The following is a 23,460-nucleotide window of genomic DNA, read 5'->3' as shown; positions in this document are numbered from 1 at the left end:
ACCTTGATAACAGAAAATCCACTACTGGATATCTGTTTACTTTTTCAGGGGGAGCTATATCATGGCAGTCGAAGTTGCAGAAGTGTGTCGCACTGTCTACAACTGAAGCGGAGTATATTGCGGCTACTGAAGCTGGCAAAGAAATGATATGGCTCAAGAGATTCCTTCAAGAACTTGGATTGCAGCAAATGGAGTATGTTGTCTATTGTGACAGTCAGAGTGCAATAGACTTGAGCAAGAACTCCATGTACCATGCGAGAACAAAGCACATCGACGTCAGATATCACTGGATTCTTGACCAGGTAGAGAACGAATTGTTCCAGATCAAGAAGATTCACACGAGTGAAAATCCTGCAGATATGTTAACCAAGGTGATTCCCAGAGACAAGTTCGAGTTATGCAAAGAACTTGTCGGTATTAACTCTATCTGAGAAGACGGAGATGCCTCCTTCAGTTGAATGGGTCTGGAGGGGGAGATTTGTGGGGTCCAGCCCCATAAATTGAGGAAGAAAACATCTCCCTTATTTTAAGGAAGAAAATATCTCCCTTGATTTGAGGAAGAAAACATATTCTTTGTATTTGGCAAATTGTTAAGTTCTTGCTTGAGTCACTAATGACATCAATAGGTTCATTTCATCCCTATAAATAGGGAAGCTTTCTATCATTTGCAAACACACCAAAAATCTCAGACAATACATCTGAGTGAGAGCAAAGTGAGGTATACCATAGGCTGTGTAAGAAAATGGTCTGTGAAGAAAAATAGAGTGAGAGTGATATTGTAGTGAGGTGGGAAAAATCAAAAGAAGGTTGTTTTTTTTTCTTTTGAGTGTGTAGTGGTCTTTGGAGTATTTATACTCGTGACTACACAGTGTAAAATTCCTTACTATAGTGATATTAGCTGCTCCTCTTGGCCGTGGTTTTTCCCTTATTCAGAAGGGTTTCCACGTAAAATCTTGGTGTCATTATTGCTGCATTTTATTCTTGTTGATTTAACCATAAGTTAGTGTTCCGCGTTTATCACTAATACCGTGAATATTATTTTTGTGGGGCTATTTTATTCCAACAATAAATATTAATTGAATACGTATAGATTTTTAATTTAGAACCCACTAACTTAAAAAGATTAGAATCCAAAACTGATAAGGTTCAAATCTTCGTTCCGCCTCTGACGTGGCAGTAGTTATTGTTGTTTGAATGAGTTTGACTCTCTTATTTAGTTAATCTGCAATAAAAGAAAACATTATATTTAGTTAATCTACAATTAAAGAAACATAATTATATGCTTATCTATACTTTATCAACATTATTGACATTATAGATTTCTACAATCTTTTCCCTTGCTACACATTGATAACAGCAATACTTGATGGCTAAATTGTATGCGTATATATATAAAACACTTGGGACAAAGTTCTTTACAGAATCAAAAACTGTCCTTAACTCCTTATTTTTAAAACTCATATAGGAATTGTGACATGAATTCTTCCAAGTCCATTGCTCCAATGAATTATTTCGAAAAGTTGCCAGAAGGTTGCATATTTGAGATTATTTCACGCACAACTCCAGCAGATGCAGTAAGATCAACAATTTTATCAAAAGGATTCAAGGCTGCTATACAATCAGATGAAATTTGGGGAAAATTTTTGCCTTCTGATTATCAAGAAATAATTGGTAGATCAGAATTTCCTCCTGTTTGCAACACCAAAAAGGAGCTTTATTTTAGCATGTGTGAATCTCCCATTCTTCTTGATGGAGGCAAACTGGTAAAATCCTATCTTGAAGTGGTTACTTTTTATGATCTTTATTTGTATCGGTGGTATCTAGGTCAGTTTAAGTGGAATCAATTATTTAATTAGGTATTTATGTGGTTACTTTTTATGATTTTTCATTTTGTAACCGCTGTGTCTAGGTCAGTTTGCTAACTTTTAATTATTTAATTGGGTATTCGTGTGGTTACTTTTTATGTTTTTTTCTTTTTGTACAGCTTAGGTCAATTTGCGTGGAATTTAATTATTTATTTAGGTATCTGCTACCTTTCACCAGCACAAATATCATATAGTTTTAGAACACAATTTTTCGTATAAAACGCATATCATATCATATGTACATTGAAGAAAAAAAGGTAGTTGTATAACAGTAAATTCATGTAAGGGGATTAAAGAAAATACGCGGGGTGTCACACCTAAGTTTTTAATATTTGATCTAATTAAAGCAACTTTTGAACCCCTTCACCACTAAATTAAAATTGTCCCTCATTAAATCCACTTAATATCAATAAAAACCCTGCCCCATTAAAGCAACGTCTGCCCTATTTGCACAATATAATCTTTTGGCGAAAAGAATTCAATTGAATCCCTTGCCCTCTTAAACTCCGCTCCTAGTACCAGATAACGATCTGCAGTTCATGCAAGTGGGAAGAAATAACCATTTAGTATTTTTAACTCTAATAAAATTTAGGCTTAATACCCAGATGGACCCTTAAACTTGGCATGTTTTGTAAGATAGACATATAAACTTATAAGGTGACCAGATAGACACTTAAACTTACTCAAAGTGTATTTTTCAAGTTTTTCAGTTGTTTTGAAAACAAAAACTATATTTTTCAAACACTCACAAATTTCATGGCCAAACAAGCCCTAAATATATCACAAAATATTTTTTTTAAAATGCAAAAATAAGGCAAACGCATATACATGAGACTATAAATGTGCACTTAAACCAATAAATACTCGCTAATCGCAATTTTGCAGCTTTCAATTAACTCGGATTTTTTTTTACACTTGAATAATTAAAAAACAATAACTTTAACCAATAAAAATCCTTAAAAAAAGAAATTTCAAATTAAGAAATTTCTTTTTTTTAAGGATTTTCTTCTCGGCTTTACAGTTTTCTTAATTTGAAATTTCTTTTACACTTGAAATACTGAACTTAGAAATTTCTTAATTTGAAATTTCTTTTTTTAAGGATTTTTATTGGTTAAAGTTATTGTTTTTTAATTATTCAAGTGTAAAAAAAAAATCCGAGTTAATTGAAAGCTGCAAAATTGCGATTAACGAGTATTTATTGGTTTAAGTGCACATTTATAGTCTCATGTATATGAGTTTGCCTTATTTTTGCATTTTAAAAAAAAATATTTTGTGATATATTTAGGGCTTGTTTGGCCATGAAAATTGTGAGTGTTTGAAAAATATAGTTTTTGTTTTCAAAACAACTGAAAAACTTGAAAAATACACTTTGAGTAAGTTTAAGTGTCTATCTGATCACCTTATAAGTTTATATGCCTATCTTACAAAACATGCCAAGTTTAAGGGTCCATCTAGGTATTAAGCCTAAAATTTAATATCTAATCTCCTGTCATTTTCATTCCAATTCATTAATCATTGGCTATACCCATGCTTGATGTTTTTATTTTATTTTTGTTGGGCAAGGGTGAAATATTGTGCCGTTTTTCTTAATAAATTAGTACAGTAGTAGATTTTCTAGGTAAGTTAATTACTCAACAAAAGATTACTGGTTACTGCAATGTATATAACAATTTCAATATATAATCCCTCTTTCAAAAAGAAATTTTGCATGCCTTTAGATTTTCCAAATAGTTACACCCTTTTATACGCTGTTCTAAAATTGAGCATGTTGTACACACCAATTCATTTATCTTTTCTTAATTACTGCAACTAAAAAGATCGAACGAATGATGTTTTATTCTGTTTCACTCTCCAAAGTTTAGGTTTTTGAAATATTGAACTATGTGCTCTTTGGGTGGTTGCTACCTATTGTATTGTATCCTATTATTATTTTAAAGACATCGTTTGATTTAATTGTTAATTAAATTTCATTATTGTAGAGTATTTTTAAATATGTCGTCATGTAACGATGGAAGTCTCTTTTTATGTAACGATTAATTTTGTGTGATCGTGTCGTTATCGAATTTTTATTTGACTTTGGTTTTTACTTTATAATCATAATTTATCCTTTTCCCTACCTTTTTTTAACCCGTATGCTATTTTTCTTTATAATAATGTAAGTTTATTTTTCATATTCTTATTGTGTCACGTAACGTAACGACGAAAAACAATACAATCAAACATGGTGTCATCAAAACAATACAATACAATATAATATGATACATTATGAAAGTATGTGTAACAACTATCTAAACAAGGGGGTTGAAAATGCTTGGGAATGAAAAAAAATACCTGGTAGGAAGCCTTCCTCTAATCTTACAGAGTGTGAATTTGGATTAATCGGATTATAAATACAATATGATACATTCGGATAGTGTTTAATACTTTTTTTTTCGTAGAGTTTTTCACTTGATAAGCATAGTGGGAAGAAGTGTTTTATGATAGCACCAAGAGAGCTTATAATTTCGTGGGGCGATAGGTCATCCATTTGGAAATGGAGGAAATACTGCAATTCCAGGTTTATCTCTCTTCTTAATTTCATCTACAACTTCATTTCATATCATTTATTTTATATATAAGAAGAGAGAACAAATAATCGTACTTTTAAATATTTTATGCACTGCATTTGCTCTTTGTTTCTCTCTTTTTGTCCTTTATTTCAAAGATTGTCTAGTTATTTGCTTGGTTGCTATAAAGATTATCTCTTCGTTTGTACTGATAAAATTGAAGGAATGCATTTTATAAGAGTTTTTGTAATGTACACCGAGAGTATAAAGAATATATGCACTATCAGGTTAAGTATACCTACCAGGTTAAGTAATTTTACATATATGCTTACCATAATATGTAAGAAAAAAAATCTGATATGGTAATTTATAAAATAGATTAAGAACCTACTTCAACAAGTTAATTACTGTAGATCTAGTTGTTATAGATTCAATGAGAGAAGGCAACTTAAAAGACTAGTCTAGATGGGAGAGTTCACTCAAACCTATAAACCCTTTAGTATTTCTCCTTCTAATTAATGAGAGACAACTGACAGACAATAATTTTCCCTGCTTGACGGCCAACGTCCTTGTTGGTCACACTTGGCACCACTGATCTAGAACCACTCTGGCACTCATCTAAGCCCAGTTCGTCACGATTGACGTTTCATTTGGATCCAGGCCATCACTCCTAGTGTCTTACCAGTTGGTCACGACTGACCCCTCCTAGGTCCGTCCACGCTACAACTATATATATATATATATATATATATATATATATTACCCTGAATTGCAGCCTCAAGTGTTACTCAACCTGCTCAAATCCAATTATTATAGATTGAATAGAGCCGTCGAATTCGAAAAACTAGTCTATTAGGTGGAAGAGCCCACTCAAGTCTGTAAACCCCTTAATGTTTTTTCTTTTTCATCAATGAGGAAAAATACACAACAGAGATGGTAGAGATTCGTCTTCACCTAAGAAAAAGGGGTTTGAGCCTTGAAAGGAGTCACCTTTAATAGGAAGCTTTAAACTCCCTCTCCCTAAGCCCCCCAAATAGTGATCCTTCGACGTTGTGAACTCGAAAAGTCATGCTGGTAGTCAGGTTTCGGTCAACGTTTTGATTGCAAAAATAAAAACTTGCTATAATAAGTTAAATTACACAAACATTGTATATAACCAAATGCTTTTAAACCTAGGCTTTGACTAATCCAAATTCACATCCGATAGACCTACTGAGAAATAAATCCTACATATCAACAAAAAAAGTTATAGAATTTTCCTAACAAATGTTTCTTGCAGATTCTCAGAAGTGGCACGTCTTGTCTCTGTACGTTGGTTGGATATTCGTGGAAGAATAGGAACAGAAATGTTGTCACCAAAGACAAATTATGCTGCTTATTTGGTGTTTAAATTGGTAGACCAAAAGTCCTATGGACTTGAATCTGCTAATGCAATCATTAGGTTTGTTAATTATGAGACCGACTCTGAAACTGAAAAACAAGCCAACACAGTGCAACTTGAAACATTGCCCCAAGACAGAAGGATTTTTGGAGGAAATCATAATCAACAGATTATAGCAAGTGGGAAAAATCCAAAAATGAGAGGAGATGGATGGATGGAAGTAGAATTGGGAGATTTTAATAGCAAGGAAGGTATTGATGGACCTGTTGAAGCAAGATTGATTGAGATTAAACGTCTTCATCCAAAAGGTGGACTCATTGTTGAAGGAATAGAGTTTCGTCCCAAAAAAATCGAATACAAGTTAGAGGCGGATATAGAATTTTAAGTTTATGAGTTCTGAACTATAACTTTTTTTTGCTTACTGGGTTTGAGATATATTTCTTTATACTTATTGATTAACTGAATTTCTTAGTACAAATGCAGGGTTTGAGTCAAAGTTACTGGGTTCTCCGAACTCGTAGCTCCATTATGGCTCCACCCCTAGTTATTATAATGTAGTTGAACTGCGCACAAGTTTGGCTCGGACACCATGGCTATTTAAAAATAAAATAAAATAAACTAGACTTTATGGGTCATTTATGTTGTTCTTATTTCCAAAGTTTGCTTTATATATTATCTTGTTTAGTTTACATATATGTACTTGATGTTGATTCAATTGTTGCCCTAAAAAATGACATCTTAGTTGACTCAAGTATGTTATTGGTTTTATTATTTAGATGTTTCGGTTGAAGTTTAAACAATGTTCTGCACGAAATAGAGTTACCTTTCTTCTTGATCCAATTTCCTTCAACAATAAACATTTGTCATAATAACCTTAATAATTTTATCTCACAAGTTTGTGCAACATTATTTATCCATTCCGCTCGTGCTTTTATTTTAGTTACTCACGTATTGATCCATGTTGAGTATGTAGGAAGACTCAGCTTTTAGGACAAGTTGTTTTTAGAAAAGAATTTCAAAGACCTTCTATTGCGTTTGATTTCGTAATACTAACTTCTATAAATATTGTATAACATATATATATATATATGACTGTAGGCGTTGGTGAAGTCATTAGAAATAACAAATAACAGAGTAGAGCAGATCATAAGTTTCTGAAAAGAAAAAAATATCATCACAATTCACATATACATAAATGATATTAAGCACTAGATCAAGGACTGCTCATCATAACAGGCGAAAAAAGGGGCTGATTTCCACTTTAAATTAATGATTCGCTATAAATAAGTTTTTAAGGAAACTACCGGGTCAATGACACAACTTTTATTTTATTTCGCTAAATTCACTATACTATCTTCTATAACCAAAAATATTACTCAACTTTATCTAAATATCACGAAAGTTACTGAGCTATTTATATGGTGAATCCTGAGGCACATAATATGCTTTATGGGAATTCCTATATTTGCAGTGAAATTCGACCAGCTCAATCATCACTAGATACAAAATAGTCAAGTATTTAACTATTTATCTATATCGCTCTATCAATAATTTTAGGCTGGTAATCCTTCTTATCTTGGCTTGTCGGTCTCAAGCCTGAATAAAGGAGTGTCGCGGTTATAAATCCTCGTAATATTGCTATTATTGGGACGTGCTCACCTAGTGATAGGCCCAAATTACACCCTTAAAATAGGAGTAAAGAGGTTCTTCGTCAAACATAGAACCCAACGAGGTTGGGTTGAATCCCACAGGGAATACGGCGAAGAGATGTACTTAACAAGTGTAATGCTCAGCTAATAGTCTATATTTCTAGGGTAGGGGGTATAAATAGTATTTGATTTTAAGTTTGTCACACTAATTGTTAGAGAAATCTAGTTGTGAAATTTAATCTATTGGTAAAAGGACTAAGGTTGTGGTTCCAAAGGAAAGTAATGCAAATGGTTGTTAATTCAACTTCTTTATATGCTTAGGTGTAGTACACAATGGGTTACTTGATTTTACCAAAAGTCTTTCAATCAAATTGATAAATCTCATTGCTAAGCTTTTCTAAGCCTTAGAATGTTAAGCATATGAACCCCCATTTTAGTTTCAAATAACTTTTCTATTCCTAGCTCAAGCTATTAGATGGGGTTTAAAGCCCCAAATTCTTGCTATGTAACTCTTTTCCTAACTTCTATTTTCTTTTCCAAGCAAAATAAAAGTGTTTAGGCACAAATGTTGGCTACCATTAAAAATCATTTAAGTTTAAAGAGTTAATAGAAAACACCATTACAATAAAAGAAGTTTGAATGCTAAAACTCAATCACATAACTAACACATTTGGTCCCATAACCTTAGCTAATGGGATTAACTACTCCTACTCATAATAATAAAGACAATAAATGATAAAGTATTCATAAAGATTACCAACATGTTATGAAGAAGGAGGCAAAAAGTGCAAGATTTCTTCTTAAAGTCTTCAACAACCAACACTAAGTGGTTTTAATACAAAGAGAAAACAAACTGAATAGAGAATGTCTTTTACAAAACCCTAGGAAAGTATTTATAACATTCCAAAAACGTGTACCAACTTTGGACAAAAATACCCATTGCACCATTAGAGGTGTCTTGCAGGTGCTGCCTCCAATTTCCCAATTTTTCCAAAATGCCTGTCACCTTTTGCGTTCCATCTACGTCTCGCAGGCATGACCTGCGGTTCGCAGGTCATGCTTTCCTACATCCTTGGCCTGTTTTGCTCCATTTTGCTCCGTTATACTCTCCGAACATCTTATCCTACAAAACGAACACAAGAAAAGTAACACCAAAAGTACTTGAAGAGTCACAAAAGTCTAAAGAATTAGCATTGAATGTGCCGTAATTTCACGGCACATGACCTAGGCACACATTGTATAGTATTAACTTGAGATGAGTTTAAATAGATAAATACAATCGATAAAAATTTATATAGTTGACCCATTTTATTTGGGATTTGTTTGAATTAACTGAGGCATAATTTATGTTGTTGTGTTGTCTACATGTTGACCGTTCGTTAAAAGAAATGTGATGAATTTGCATCCACAAGATCCAGCATTTTAATGATATTTCTTGATTAAGTTATACTTAACTCCTCAGACAAAAAACTATATATGCCATCTGACTCGTGCTAAGTCCGGACCCAAACCAACATTCAAATTTAATTTTATAGATTTGTTTAATTTTCCCTGCTCTGACTTTTTTGTTATAGTAAAATCAGTTTGATATTTTCTAAAGACTTCTAGAACTCTAAAGTACAATAAGGTATCTGAAAGTTAAAAGAGAATATTTTCTTAGTTTATATATTAGACGTTTTAAAAAAGAAAAAAATCAAACAAATGCATGCATGAGAGCTCTTTCAATTTCTATTGTACTATTTTATTTTAGTTTTAGATTATAGTCTTTGATGATCCAAATTGAGCTTTATCATACGAAAAATCAATTTCATTTGTTTCTCTGAATTGAACCATATTGGCTAACATATATTAAGTATTCAACTAACGTCAAAAATATTTAATGCTAGAATATTGTTGTTTGATGAAATCAATTGAGTTAACTTATAAATAAATATAATTAATTAAAAGTCTCAGTATTGCAAGATACTTTGTATATGTTCTTTTAAATGAAACCACGTGAAAAAATACTGAAAAGCCAATGAAATTGAATTATTCTTACTTTAAGCTTTCTTTTCCCTTCCAAAAGGTGCATATTAAGAAATAACATTTTTTTCTTTTTGCTTAATTTAATGAACCTTTTTATGGAATTTACATTGTAATAACCTATTCATATTGAATTTAATTATTTTTTTCTAAATTATATAAAATATTGATTGTCCGTATTTCGCAAAAAATTTAATATTAAAAAAAGTGAAAAGTATACTCTTTGCAATTGTTTAGTATTATTACTTTTTTAACAACAGTTTTTTTAAAACTTTTGCGGAATACAACTAGAAATAATGTTTTATAGTTCCTTTTCAATATAGTCATTTATTAGGTAAATTTTATATTAAAAGTGTGCGCATATAAAATTAGATTAATTAACTACCGTACTTTAGAATTCAGTTTTTCATTGAGAGGAAGGAATTGACATTTTTATCCCTTTAAAGTATTTAACAATGACATAAGTCATTTGTATTTTTTCTTTTAATTTAAAACTTAATCCTACTTTAAGTGAAATCTTTGTTAATCACTTATGTTTGCTAACATGTATGACATAAAATTACAGGATATAATGAAAAAACTTTACGTTTAATCAGACGAATAAAACTTAAAATAGCAACTAGTAAATAATGTCAACAAAAATAAATAATATTTTACTCCAATAATTAAGCCTATATTAAGATGAAAATTAAATAATAGGATAAGTCTTTACGTGTCTATAATTAATTCTTAAGAATTTTTTTTGAAACAGTTTTAATATTATTTCTACGTAAAAGAAAGACTCAAATATGTATTAGTCTGTTTTTTGGGGTCACTACCACTTTTTCCACGACATCACCGGCTTTAATGGCATGTATAAAGTTCTTAAAATTTTTCAAAATGTGTGAGGACTTATAAAGTCATAAAAACATCAATTAAGGGTAAAAAGAGACAAAAATATTTATGTCAGGATTACAAAAATTGGGTATTCTCCCTTATATATAGTAGTAAAATAATTAAAGACCTAATAAATGCTTCACTTGAAAAATAATCGAAAGGTACTCTCTTCGATCTATCTTGTATGGTGTTTTTAGCTTGGACATACCTTTTAAGGAATTTAATCACTCCTAAAAATTAAGAGGTGTTCTCACTAAACTACTCTTAATTTAAATAGCACATATTTAATGTGATTTATTGATTAGGTAAAAGCTCATTCATCATTAAAATAGGGGCAATTTGCATGATTGCCCTTCTTTGGGGGTGGTCTTTAATTTTGTTTTTAAGGAATTTAATCACTCCTAAAAATTAAGAGTTGTTTTCACTAAACTACTCTTACTTTAAATAGCACATATTTAATAGTATGATTTATTGATTAGGTAAAAGCTCATTCATAATTAAAATAGGGGCAATTTGCATGATTGCCCTTCTTTGGGGGTGGTCTTTAATTTTTTCCCCTCAAATTATTGGTCTTTAATTTTTGCCCTTTGCCTAAATTACCCCGAGTTTCTGGGTTCCAACCCCGGTTTAGTCATAAAAAAAAATTAAAAAATTCACAAGGTTTCGGCAGACTTTTAGTTATGCCTTAAGGCAAAGTCTGTCGCATAAGACAGACTTTTAGTTATGCCTTAAGGAAATATCTGCCGCATAAGACAGACTTTAGTTATGCCTTAAGGCAAACTCTGCTGCATAAGACGGACTTTTTGCAAAGCATTGCCTTGCGATTTTTTTTTTTTTACTGAGCGGGGTTTCGAACCCAGAACCTCAAGATATTTTCGGCCACCTTTTTAAGCGAAGGGAAAAAATTAGGGGTGCTTATCGGGCGGTTCGGTTGGATATTAGCGCTTAACAGTTCGGCTTATCGGTTATCGATTTTAAATATACCAATTCGTTAACCAACCTATAAGATAGCGGTTGGTTCGGTTTGGATTTAACGGTTATCGGACAGTTATCGGTTGGCTTATTGGTTAATCAACAAAGTCAATTAAAAACAAAAAAGGCAAGCGGTGATTTAAACCTAGCTTAATGGAAGAAATTTCAACAGATTAAGGATGGGAAAGAACAATTGCAAGGGGAAAAAATGAGCCAGAAAGGATTGTCATTGTGAGACAACTAACAACAAAGTTTATAATTTACCTTAAAAAAGGAAATTCACATAGAAACCATCTCAGGATGTGATTCAAATATTATGGAAATTAATGGGACATAGAAATATGTAATCAAGTGCAAGTCTTTCAAACTCAGCAGAAAGAACCGCAAACCTTTTTATTGCACCATGAGTCCCTCACCTAGAGCTAGAGATTTTAAAAGTGTTGATCATTCTTAACGGATTAACGGTTTACCCAATGAGGAAATCGAGTAATCCGTACCCCGCACCGTTAAGCCGTTATTTATAAAATTTCAATCCATTCTCCAACCATTAACCCGATAACCCCATACCAATAAGCCAATAAACTTATTTTGCGGTTGGATTTTCGGTTACGATTCAGTTCTGAACAGCTCTAGAAAAAATTAAAAAACAACAATTTGAGGGACAAAAATTAAAGACCAGTGTCTTTGACGGGAAATCTGCGCATAAAAATGTTAAAATAAGAGTATATAATAAAGGGTCAATCACAAAGGCCCACACAGGAGTATTACTATTTTTTTTTTTTTCAGAAAATAAATGATGGCAGCAAACCAATTGCAGCAGCAGCGACGTGTTTCAAGAATTAAAATTAGTTACAAAATTTCAATTCAGTGCCTGTGGGGACGACAAAAAGAGCTTATCCTCTCTTATATTAAGTAGTAATATATAACAAAAGTTGCTCAAAGCTTGCACTCATTTGCTATATACATTGTCCAAATTCAGCAACTTTAATCAATTGTTTTTGTTTTCTTCCGATGGACTATTTCCGATTTCTTCCGGAAGTTTGCATATTGGAAATTCTCTCCTTAACGTCGCCGAAAGATGCTGCTAGGTCGTCAGCTGTCTCGCAAACATTCATGTGATCTGCTGCTGAATCCTACGTCGTTTGGGAGACATTTTTGCCCTCTGATTATCAACAAATTATTTCCCAATCAGACTCTTTAATGGATTTTCCTTCCAAGAAACAACTTTACCTCAGCCTCTGTAACTGTCCAATTCTTCTTGATGGAGGCAAACTGGTATGATTTCTCTTGACCTCTTCGTGTTTACTGCTAAAAAATAGTTTTAGGTTAATCAATTAAATTTGTTGAAAATGGGGTTAAAGACAAGTGGATCATGATTGATCACAATTTTTTTTTTTGTTCGGGGTTAATCCGGGGACAATTGGTATCAGTGGCGGAGCCAGAATTTTCACCTAAGGGGCTCAAAAATATGAAGAAGTAAATACACAAAGAAGCCAGGAGGTCCACCATCTACGATATATACAAAAAAAAAAACTTGTATATACACTATAATTTTTCACCGAGGGGGCTCCGCCCGTAATTGGTATAAGCTGGAAAGTAAATAGACGATGTGTTATAAAACATAAATAGAAATTTGTTGTATTCAAAGCTCAAGAATAGAGTTTTTAGGGTTGCAAGTGTGAGAGATGAGATGCCTTTTCCTCTCCAAAAGGTATATTTATTTACGCAAGTCCTAGACTTTTTAATATGAAAGTACAAGTGATATGACGTTTAAGCAGTATAAACATCCCATCAAACAGTAATCCAAGGCTCGATGCCAGCCGATGGGACAGGAGTTGGTGGGAGTGTGGTCTAGCTGTATAGAAAATCGGATTAAGGCGTGATGCCCTCATAACAGCGGCTTTGTCACTTTCTAATCCAGAGGGTCGTTGTTCATTAGATCTAGGCAAAATTGAGCAGTGATGTGTCGAGGGCATTGACGTCGACAAAAAGAAAAAATATGTTGCACCCTGCCTGCAAACGGGGTTTTTCCCGAGTGCCTCGGGCCAAACCAGATCAGTCTCCTGCACGTGGCTACTTCTGACTGGCTTTCTTGATAGACCTCGGTTTTACCCCTATACACTTGGTGTGCTTACTTCTTTATATTTTGACATCTTAGTGAAAACTCGGGCTCTACCACTAATAGTGAGTGGTGACATACAAAAACCTGATATTTAAGGAACGAGCACAGTGGCGGAGCCCGGATTTTCACTAAGGGGGTTCAAACTATGAATAATTAAACACGAAGAAGCCAAAGGGGGTTCAACATCTACTATACATACATAAAAAATAATTTTAACTATGTATAAACAATGTAATTTTCCGCCGAAGGGGGTTCGCCCCCTTAGGCTTACTTGGCTCCCCCCTGGACGAGCCCATTAACTAACTAGTTTCAAACTTGTGTGTCAGTTGAACCTTGTAAAATTATCCACTTTCATCACCATTTAAAACCATCACCCAGATGCCCTAAAATCTTTCTTCAACCAAAACAGCGCTTCCTTCCAATAGAGTTTAGTTGAAAGAAAGATTGTAAAGAAGAATTTCTGATAGATATTAGCTGAAATATCAAGGAATGCAAAGAAAAAAGAAATAGACTATAGAAAGAAAAAGGAGTAGGATGAGAGGACTGAAAGGGTCAAAGTTGTCCCGAAACAATAAAGGATGTAACACTTTTAACCCTTTCTGAAATAATTTTTGATTTTTTATATTTTTGTTAAGATTTTGTTTGCTAAACGGCAAATGTGACTGTAAAAAAAATATATATACAAGGGCAAACGTGCGCCACTTTTGTAATGGTGAGGGCAGAAAAATATTCAACTATTAACGAAAAGCAAATGTGTAGTTATAAACATGGGAGGGACATCTTTTTCCCATTTTGTTGTTTACTTTTAATTGACGTTGATATGAAATGAGCTTAAATAAAAAAATGGAGATTCATATAGTCGATTTCAAATTGTTTGGGACGAAGGTGTAGTTGTTGTAAGGAGCGGCTCAACCCTATAGCCACTAATGTAGTGGCTTTGTGCCCCCAAAAAATAAGGCCTCAAAATAATTTATATTATATTATGTTCTTATTAAATTATTGGTGATAAATGAAATATCATTATTAACTGATGACAATCTTTTACCAATTATTACACACATATTTCAAAAATTTAGTCTACTTTCTAAAAATACAATTGGTGTTATTATAGTCGAAAATTGTAGATAATTAAATTTGCAATTACTTCATACTTTCTAATTTTGTCTTATTCACTTCAACTTGAATCAATCTTGCTTATAGCTCTTGGTTTTTAACGTTTTCTTCAATTCTTTGAGTGTTTTTTTAGTCATTTCAAGCACTTAGATTAGTAAGGATTAGATTTAAAAAAGTATTGTCACTATTTTGAATGTCTTTTAAAGCATAATAGTCACTATGATTTGAGGGCTTTAACCTATTTTTGGAATTAATAATAAATCAGGTAAAGTATTACGTTTATTTTTTAATGTGTGTATTGCTCAATAATAATTTTAATAATTTCTATAACAGTCTCCTCAATTGAGAAAAAAAGGTTCTCAAAATTAGATCACCTATTCTGTCGATCCGGCCCTATTTCTGTTGTTGTTTGTTATTTGTTTTTAATTTCTGACATGTTTTGTTTCTGTGATTTGATTTGTCAAATAAATTTTCTCACTGGATAAGAAAACTGGGAAGAAATGCTTTATGGTGGCAGCAAGAGCACTTGCTATTCCAGGGGATGGTGAACCTTTTTGGGAATGGTTATCTCACCCAAATTCCAGGTTTAATAATTTCTAGTGTTCCTTTCCTTGTATTCCTTCCGTTTTAAATTATTTATCGTGATTTTTGAAAATAGTTATTTCAAATTATATGTAATTTTAGAAGTTCAAGATAAGATCAATTTTTTCCCATTTTATCCTTAGTATGAATTATTCTTGAAGACTACAAACATCTCAAGATTGCACATACATAGAGTAAATATTCAATGTAGAGAGATTATATCTTAAGACATAAATAATGATGAAATAGTCAAAAATCCCTCCTAATTAATGTTTTCATAAAGAGCTTGTACAAGAAAAACACGACAAATAATTTGAAGTACAGATGGAGTACAAATTTTTGAAAAAATTACTTTATTAAATATAATTATCAAGCTAAGTTTTTTTTTTTTTTTTTTTTTTTGTATATTCTCAGAAGTGACTAAACTCAAGTGGATCAATTGCTTTGCTATCCGAGGCAAAATGGAAACTCGAAGTTATTTTAGCTTGTTTAATTTTATCATATATGCACTTGATGTTGATCGTTATTGTCCTAAAAAAGACGTCTTGATACACTCAAGCATGTTAATGGTTTTATTATATAGACGTTCCTGTTCAAGTTTAAATGTTTTGTTCTTTCTCCCCATCTGTAAAGAAATTGTCCTTTGGACAATTTATTTTGTGTTTGGGAGGTAAAGGCCATATCCCCCTCCTTGTACTCGGATTTTAGATTAAAAATGAAAAGGTGCATCTACATATTGTTAAAGTAGCTATAGTAGTTGGTTTAATATAAACGCTGATTACAACTACAAAATATTTGTTATGACTTGCACAACATAAGGATATTTTAGTCTGAATATTTCCATTATACCTAAGATGGTTATTGCTGAGGAAATGACAAAAGGTGCGGACAAAGTCTACATACCAGCACAAAGTATTTTATTTGTGCTAATCACTTGCGATGTTGTCCACTTTGAACCAAATTCGCATCATTTTTTTCAAAAAAGAACTGACAAATTTAATAGTATCTGTACACCGAGAAATAGATCTAGAATTTTAGTTATATGAGTTCAATCTTTAAAAAATTTAGTATTGAACATATTATATATTTAATGTTATGGATTCACATCTATCATTAATTGCAATTTAATAGGTTTTTACACATAAATATACATTTCGCATGAAAAGTATTAGGTTAAGATGAAGTTGCTACCCCTAAGCTGCATCTGCCCCTGTCTACGCCTTAAGTGTAGATTTCGTTTTTTTTTTTAAACTACTAATATAGGACTTTATTCGCACAATCCAATATATATATATTTCCTGTTATCCAAAAACAAAAATATCCCCCATTTTACCTCTTTTTTTTTTTCAAATTTGGGTGGTGATTTAAGAAAGACTCTGCTTGACTTAGTTGTCCCAATAATCCGTTATATATTTATACTAGATAGTAATGCCCGCGCTGAGCGCGGGCCCAACATTCCGGCTTAAATGTACTTTTATGTGAACAATATTGAACATCAGATACGGAAAATTTGAATGAGCATGAATGATGATGTACGAATACATATGTACCTTGACTATGAGAGTTCAGCAAAGTCAAGTTATACATACACATTTTGTGAAGCATTTCTATATTGACATAATAGCAGAAACCTCCTAATGAAATCAAAAGAGTATTACTGTCTTGCAATAGTCCTGCATAGATTTGAGTTTGAACCACATAAAGTCATACACAAGGCCATTGTGTGCAGCAATGTAAGGCTCAAACCTGCCACTGTTTTCTTCTCTATAAAAGGCATGAAGAAGGATATACATCGCTCCTGTGATGACTGGCTGCCGAGATCATAACCTTGTACTATAAATATGTATAAGGTTTGTTGAGTGTGATCCAATGCTTCACCGTGTCATGTCTCTGCATATGTTGCGAAGTCCTGCTTACAATAAGGTAGATGAGTTCATATTAAAGTTACAACAATTTCTAGCAAGATTTCCCTCGCCTCTCCATTTATATAAAACATGAACGGATCCTGATCACCTCATTGGTAGCAGATGAACACCAGATTGAGAAATCAAATTACTAAGTTATAGAATGAGAATATACCTGTCTGCAGTTGTCTTTCCTAGAAATCATCTTCAAAATTCGAGGTTCTCAACTCTTAGTGCAATTTCAACAACATAATTCTTTAGTCATTGTTGTATTTCCCTGCAATTGAATAATTCATTATAGCCTGTAGAATTCCCTGTTAAATAATTTCATCTTCCATTCTCTGTATGCCCAAAGCTGAAGTGGCTTGGTATTTACATTAAAAGGAGATTCTTGAAGTAACACTACATCAAATATAAGCAAACAAATGAACCCAATTAACTGTGACCTGGGCTAAGTTTATATCAATTCACGAAAATATGATTTTTCCTCCTTATTTATATGACATTAGAATAACGGCAGTTCAAATGCTGCCAAGTAGAATCAAGTCGTGCATGTTGTCAGTTCTACTGTACATCACTATAAATTTCATTATTCATTTCCCACACAGTTATTTACAAATCCATTGAACTTAAGCCCACTGTAATCCATGCATCTTGACGTTTTACATTAAGCGACTTTGATATACATGAAAGAGTAAGAATACAAATACAAATGCTTAGAGAACTCACAACACGCCAACTGCAAAATATTCCAATACATGGAAGACAAATCTTTACAAAATCAGCTGAATCCGCAAAAAAGTCTCTAAGAACTAAAAAAAGGCAACCCCAAAATAGGATCAAGATTTGAGCATAGAGACACAGTAGTAGCGCAATTTGGGGCAACAAAAGAATGTATGTGCCTTCATTAAGCAAAGGAGGAATATTTTAGCTTCACGCAACTTTAAGATGAGAGATTAACTACTTAAAAGTGCTGGTCCACTAAAATTCAATACATATATGTAACATATCAGTAGCCTCAGTAATCTCTCATCTAGCAATTGAGAGCAGTAATGCAGCTTTGACTTTTCCACATTCCTATTTTTGTCGTGGCCTTGGATGCTTCTTCTCTTCAAATTAGTACTGGAAAGAAAGCATGAAGACATGAAAGAATAAAGTAGAAAATGTTTGCTTCAAACTCCATAGCTAGAAGCAATTCCATTCACGCAGTATCATATAAAAGGGCATGATATAATAGCATTGATCTTATATCATTTTCCATGCTACATTCCTTAGCCGAATTTTTATTGAATGCATCAAAAATGACCTGGAGAGAGAAAGAGAGAGTGCACGAACAAAAAAGAAAATTAGATGGAAGAATTATTTTCAAGATTGCATATTGTTTTGAGTGACCCGATAATGCAAAAAATTCTTTACAGGTGTATACAACTTTAAAATCTATTGTCAAAAGAAACAGATACCTATATCATGCCCATTTTGACATCAATAGAGCTGAAAAGGAATCAATAAAGTCCCCAGCTTTCATAACCAAGAATCTCGAAAGAGGAAATCTTTAATAAATTGTGTTCATTCTTTACCTGAGTTCTGCTTAAATGGTGCTTTATTATCTGTTTTTCATTTTCAGATAAAAGTTCATTTCATTTTTTTTTTTATAGAAATGTATGGATTTCAATCTTCAAGCCGCATAAAGGGTTGTACAATGACTATAAAATTCCACAACCCACAATGACTAACTTGTCAGCTCTGAGAAGCTGATAACACAAGAATTGATTATGAAAATATTACAAAGCAAAGAAGGAAAAGACCAACCTTTCTCTTCTCACTGGCCTAAGGATTTTATGATGCATTTTTCATCATTACTAAAGTGTATTCCCTGAAATAGGCCGTTGTATTCTCCTCTCTTAATTTTCAATCAAGAGACAGAAAATATTAAATTCATCTATACAGCCTCAAAAGTATTCATGTGTAAACTAAACAAATCAGTAAATCAACAGCTTACGCCCATCGAACAGTAAGGGATCATAATCCCAATACTTTTTTGGTTGAATCGAATAGATGTATGTGTAGAATCCTTTAAGAAAGTTAACAAAAGAGATGGAATATGTGTCCACTATAAAAATCTCAGTCCATGTCAAAACAGAGCTTAGACTGGAAAAGAAATCAATACAATGTAACATTATTAAGTCACGTGTTGCTGTAAAAATAAAGTACATTATGATGTTTCTTTACGTAGAATGCGTGCAAAAGATATCCTATCCATAGTTTGGAAAGAAAGCTTAAATTTGCAGCATTTATACCACTCACTTAAATACGTGAACCAATGAGCACAATCCAACTCATTCTTGTGCAGGGAATGATTCAAGTACAACCTGCCAAAAAAGGAGGTCAAGTCAATTTACAAATGCTGGCAAAATGTACAAACGGAAAACATTGCGAGTTACCAACTATATGGACGCACTTCTGCATGTATGTCTTTTTTGAAGGGAAAAACTCTCCTATTGTAGGGTTTTAACATTCAAAAAATTTCGTAAGAAGGAAATAGGGAAAGAAATGAAAAGTACATTTTCTTAAACACCTGTAAATTGACTTACAAAGAAGTCATTTTATCTTAGCATAAGTCTTGTAAAACATGTAAAAGAATGTACTCAGTTCATATTGTCTTCGTCCAGGGCAGCATTTTCAGTATCATTTTAATCAGTTGGGAATTCCTCAATCTAGTCCAATTATTGAATTCTCAAGTTAAGTTACACATTCAGACAAAATAAAAAAGAACGAAGGAAATTAGATCAAGAAAGGTCTGCTAATTGTATGATGGGAAAACATAGCCCTTGTCTCGCTATTAGCAGACAACCTTATTAATTATCAAGTTCCCACATCCGTAACTGGTAAGTAGCTAACACTAAGTAAGTCATCAGTATCTCTGACTGTCTCAAACCAGAAAATCGGCAATAAAACTAACTTCAAGTTGCAGTTGGTTTCATTAAAACATTAAGCTCCATTACCTTACATAAATAAAGTAATGAAATTTACAACTCCTATTCCTCACTGTAACTTCAATCTATTCACACAAATTCATCAAATAAGAAATCAAATAGTTAAAGAGGCACAATGAAATATTAGCCCGGACGATAACTGGATCAAGTTGTCTGGTAATGTTCCTAAAAGTACCACATAACCAAGCATTGTTATATACTTCAACCACATTAGTTCCAACTGGAGGATCCTGAAGGCACCATAAAAAAGTAATATTTTTGGAGTACAATTACAATATTATTGATGATACATATAGAAAGATTTTTTTTAACAGAAGACCAAGCAGCAACTGAGATGACTGTTTTTAATTAAGATGATGGAAAGTGAGCAGAAGATCCAAATGAGCCATTTGTAATATTTACCCAAAAATGTAGTACTATCACCTTGAGAACCTTTAACTACACTGCACATAACTTCCTTTTCTTCTTTGTAGCTAAGATGATTCAAAGGATATCATCAACAGTTGGAAAGCTAAAGAAAATATACTATTGGGCACTTACTCAATTCTGCTACTTGCACTTATCCCTCGATCTGATTGCTCCTCAAACTGCACCGTTACTCTTGTTTCCTAATTAATGCTTCCAAGTCAGAGAAAGCAATCATAAATAAGTAAGAAATTGCATATCAATGGTATTATATAAGCATATGGATTTAGCACATATATAACTGACACAACAATTCAGTAACTAAAATAAGTTACGACACCCTTACCCATTACTATTTACTATATAGTGTGAACCATAATAGCAACATGCACTTTCATTTACTTGGCATATTGATTGAGAAAATTAGCTTCATAGGAGACCGCTGGGGCAAGAATCATAACATTAAAATATCGCATATTTCTTCTGAGCGAGAAGGACTTATTCCTGATGCTGCAGTCAAGTTAAACGATACAAAAACTTTAAATTTCTTTTAGCAATATAGGTTGCTATCCAATTAAACCCACAATCCAATGAACAAATTCACAATAAGCTTTGTCACGACCCGACTAGGGGGGCGCGACAAGCACCCGATGCTAGCCCACCCGGGCACCCCTTAGCTTACACTTATGCTTGCATCTAGGTGAGCCACATCATTAATCATACATCTCTAAGCATCAATCATACTAGCCCCATTGGACGACAACATCTTTAATCATCATAGGCATCTGTGCCACAACAATGTACATGGGCCGACGAGGCCAACAAAATGACATACAAAATATAGGCCGACAAGGCTGGACATATCTAACCATATACACGTGACTACGAGCCTCTAAGAGTATAACATATCACATGAGCGGGACAGGACCCCGCTATGCCCATAATTATATACACAAAAGAATAAGTACCCAAAAGCTATGGCTCCGAAGAAATGGAGCTCTGCTATGAAATCTCTGAACAAGTCGCTATGGATCAAGTCTGTCTCCCTGTGCACCTGCGGGCATGACGCAGCGTCCACAAACAAAAGGACGTCAGTACGAAGAATGTACTGAGTATGTAAAGCATGATCAATATCGATATAGAAGCATAATAGACAACATAGACAATAGCATAGGAGGGGAGACAATAATATCATCATCCTGACACTTACTTGCCTTACATAAGGACTGTCTATTTCTCATACGTATTAGTACACATACGTCATCATCCGTATTCCATAATAGTACTCGTACCATGCTTGTGCTCGTATTCATATACATGTCCTTATTCGTATTCAGATACATAGTCTTATCACATTCATATTCATATTATATACATAGTCATTTCATATACATAGCATTTACATAACATACCCGACCTCGTAGGATCGGTGTTTCATACATACTTGGCCAACCAAGGCTCAAGGTTACTCATACCTGGCCCTACCAAGGCTTCAGGGTTATCCGTACCATCTGCAGAGGTGTGCGCGCGTTTCATAGTCGTATACATACTCTATACATATTCACACACACACACACACACACACACACACACACACATAGATATATATATATATATATATATATATATATATATATATATATTCATATATATTCATATACCCATATTCTACCCGACATTATAAGCTCGGGGTATCATTATAGCCCTTCATAGGCACGCATTCGTATCATAGCCCATAGGCACCTTTAGCATCATTATTATCATCATCATTATCGTTATGTCTACATTATAGGCTTACTCGTCATATGGGGAGCGTAGTAACGTCATAGTACACATCAAGGGTCGTGAGCTTATGAGCTTGGAATATCAATCATTTAAATACGTCATACTCATATAGAGGAATTAGGAATTTGGCCAAAGAACCATGCCTTATGAAAGAAGGGTTAGCCTCACATACCTTTTCGTCGGATTATTCTACACTTGTAAGCTCCCTTCCAATGTTAGCGTTTCTACCTTCATCGATATCATAACAATGGCCATTAGTCATTCACATTATCTAGATTTCTCAACTTGCTTCTAATTCATCCATATTCAAGGTCATAACACCCAACTTCGTCCATCCGTCTAAAGTGTCTAGTTCATGATCTTAATACCATTTATAACACATTTATATCACAACACAACATCATTCATGATTCAATTTAAACTATTCCTCAAAATGTCACTATTCATCATTCATAACCCATTTTACCATATTTCCTACAATCCATGTATTTTAATTCTCCAATACCTTAAACATCATGTAAATATCATGAATCTTACCTTAGAAGTTGTAGGAACAAGCTTTAGTTGATAATACTCCACCTTGAGCAAAACCCTAGTTTATCTCCATATGAATTTCTTGACTTTAGATGATCTTTGATAGTTTCCTTACTCTTGATTCACTTGTTGGATGTTGTTGAACCTTAAATATCCTTAAAACCTTGTGTAATAAAAGTAGAGAGAGGTTTTAGAGAGAAGGTGTGTAATGTGGAAATGAAATAAAACAAGTGTCGGTCCCTTTATTTAATGACTTGGAAAATCTGTGCTGAGGTGAACAGTGGTCGTAAATTGAGTTTACGACCACGTATTCCATTTTACGGTTCGTCCATCGCGGTCGTCTTTAACCTTTTCAAAAACCAGAAACTTTGGCTGCCTGCATGGTGATTTACGACCATGGTTTACGGGCCGTAAATCACTTTACGGTCCGTATTCCAGGTCGTATTATACCTTTTCCTCAGCTGGCAGAAAGTTGAAGTCTTGCATGCCAATTCACGACTGCCAGTTTACGGACCGTATACCAATTTACGGTCCGTCCTAGCACTTTACGACCACTAGGCAGTTGCAAATCTGCAACTTCTCATATTTCTTAGACTTCTCATTTTAATCATCCACATCCATTTGCATGCATCACTAGCTCATTTACTTGCGTTCCAATGGAAAAGTTTCCGAGGTGTAACATTCTCCCCCCCTTAAGAACATTCGTCCTCG

The 23,460-nt window shown here is 33.4% G+C and overlaps 1 protein-coding gene across 1 annotated transcript; it reads left to right on the top strand.

The window, feature by feature from the left end:
• Positions 1 to 1,389: 1,389 nt before the first annotated feature.
• Positions 1,390 to 6,418, top strand: LOC132602643 (F-box protein PP2-B10-like). The gene is made up of 3 exons (XM_060315448.1): positions 1,390 to 1,763; positions 4,304 to 4,422; positions 5,691 to 6,418. The coding sequence occupies exons 1-3, from the start codon at positions 1,476 to 1,478 to the stop codon at positions 6,175 to 6,177; spliced, it is 894 nt and encodes a 297-aa protein (XP_060171431.1). The 5' UTR covers positions 1,390 to 1,475; the 3' UTR covers positions 6,178 to 6,418.
• Positions 6,419 to 23,460: the final 17,042 nt, after the last annotated feature.

Source organism: Lycium barbarum, chromosome 7 (assembly GCF_019175385.1).
Source record: "Lycium barbarum isolate Lr01 chromosome 7, ASM1917538v2, whole genome shotgun sequence".
NCBI lineage: Eukaryota > Viridiplantae > Streptophyta > Magnoliopsida > Solanales > Solanaceae > Lycium > Lycium barbarum.
The sequence above is the reverse complement of the archived record's forward strand: the minus strand, read 5'-3'. Positions and strand labels throughout refer to the sequence as shown.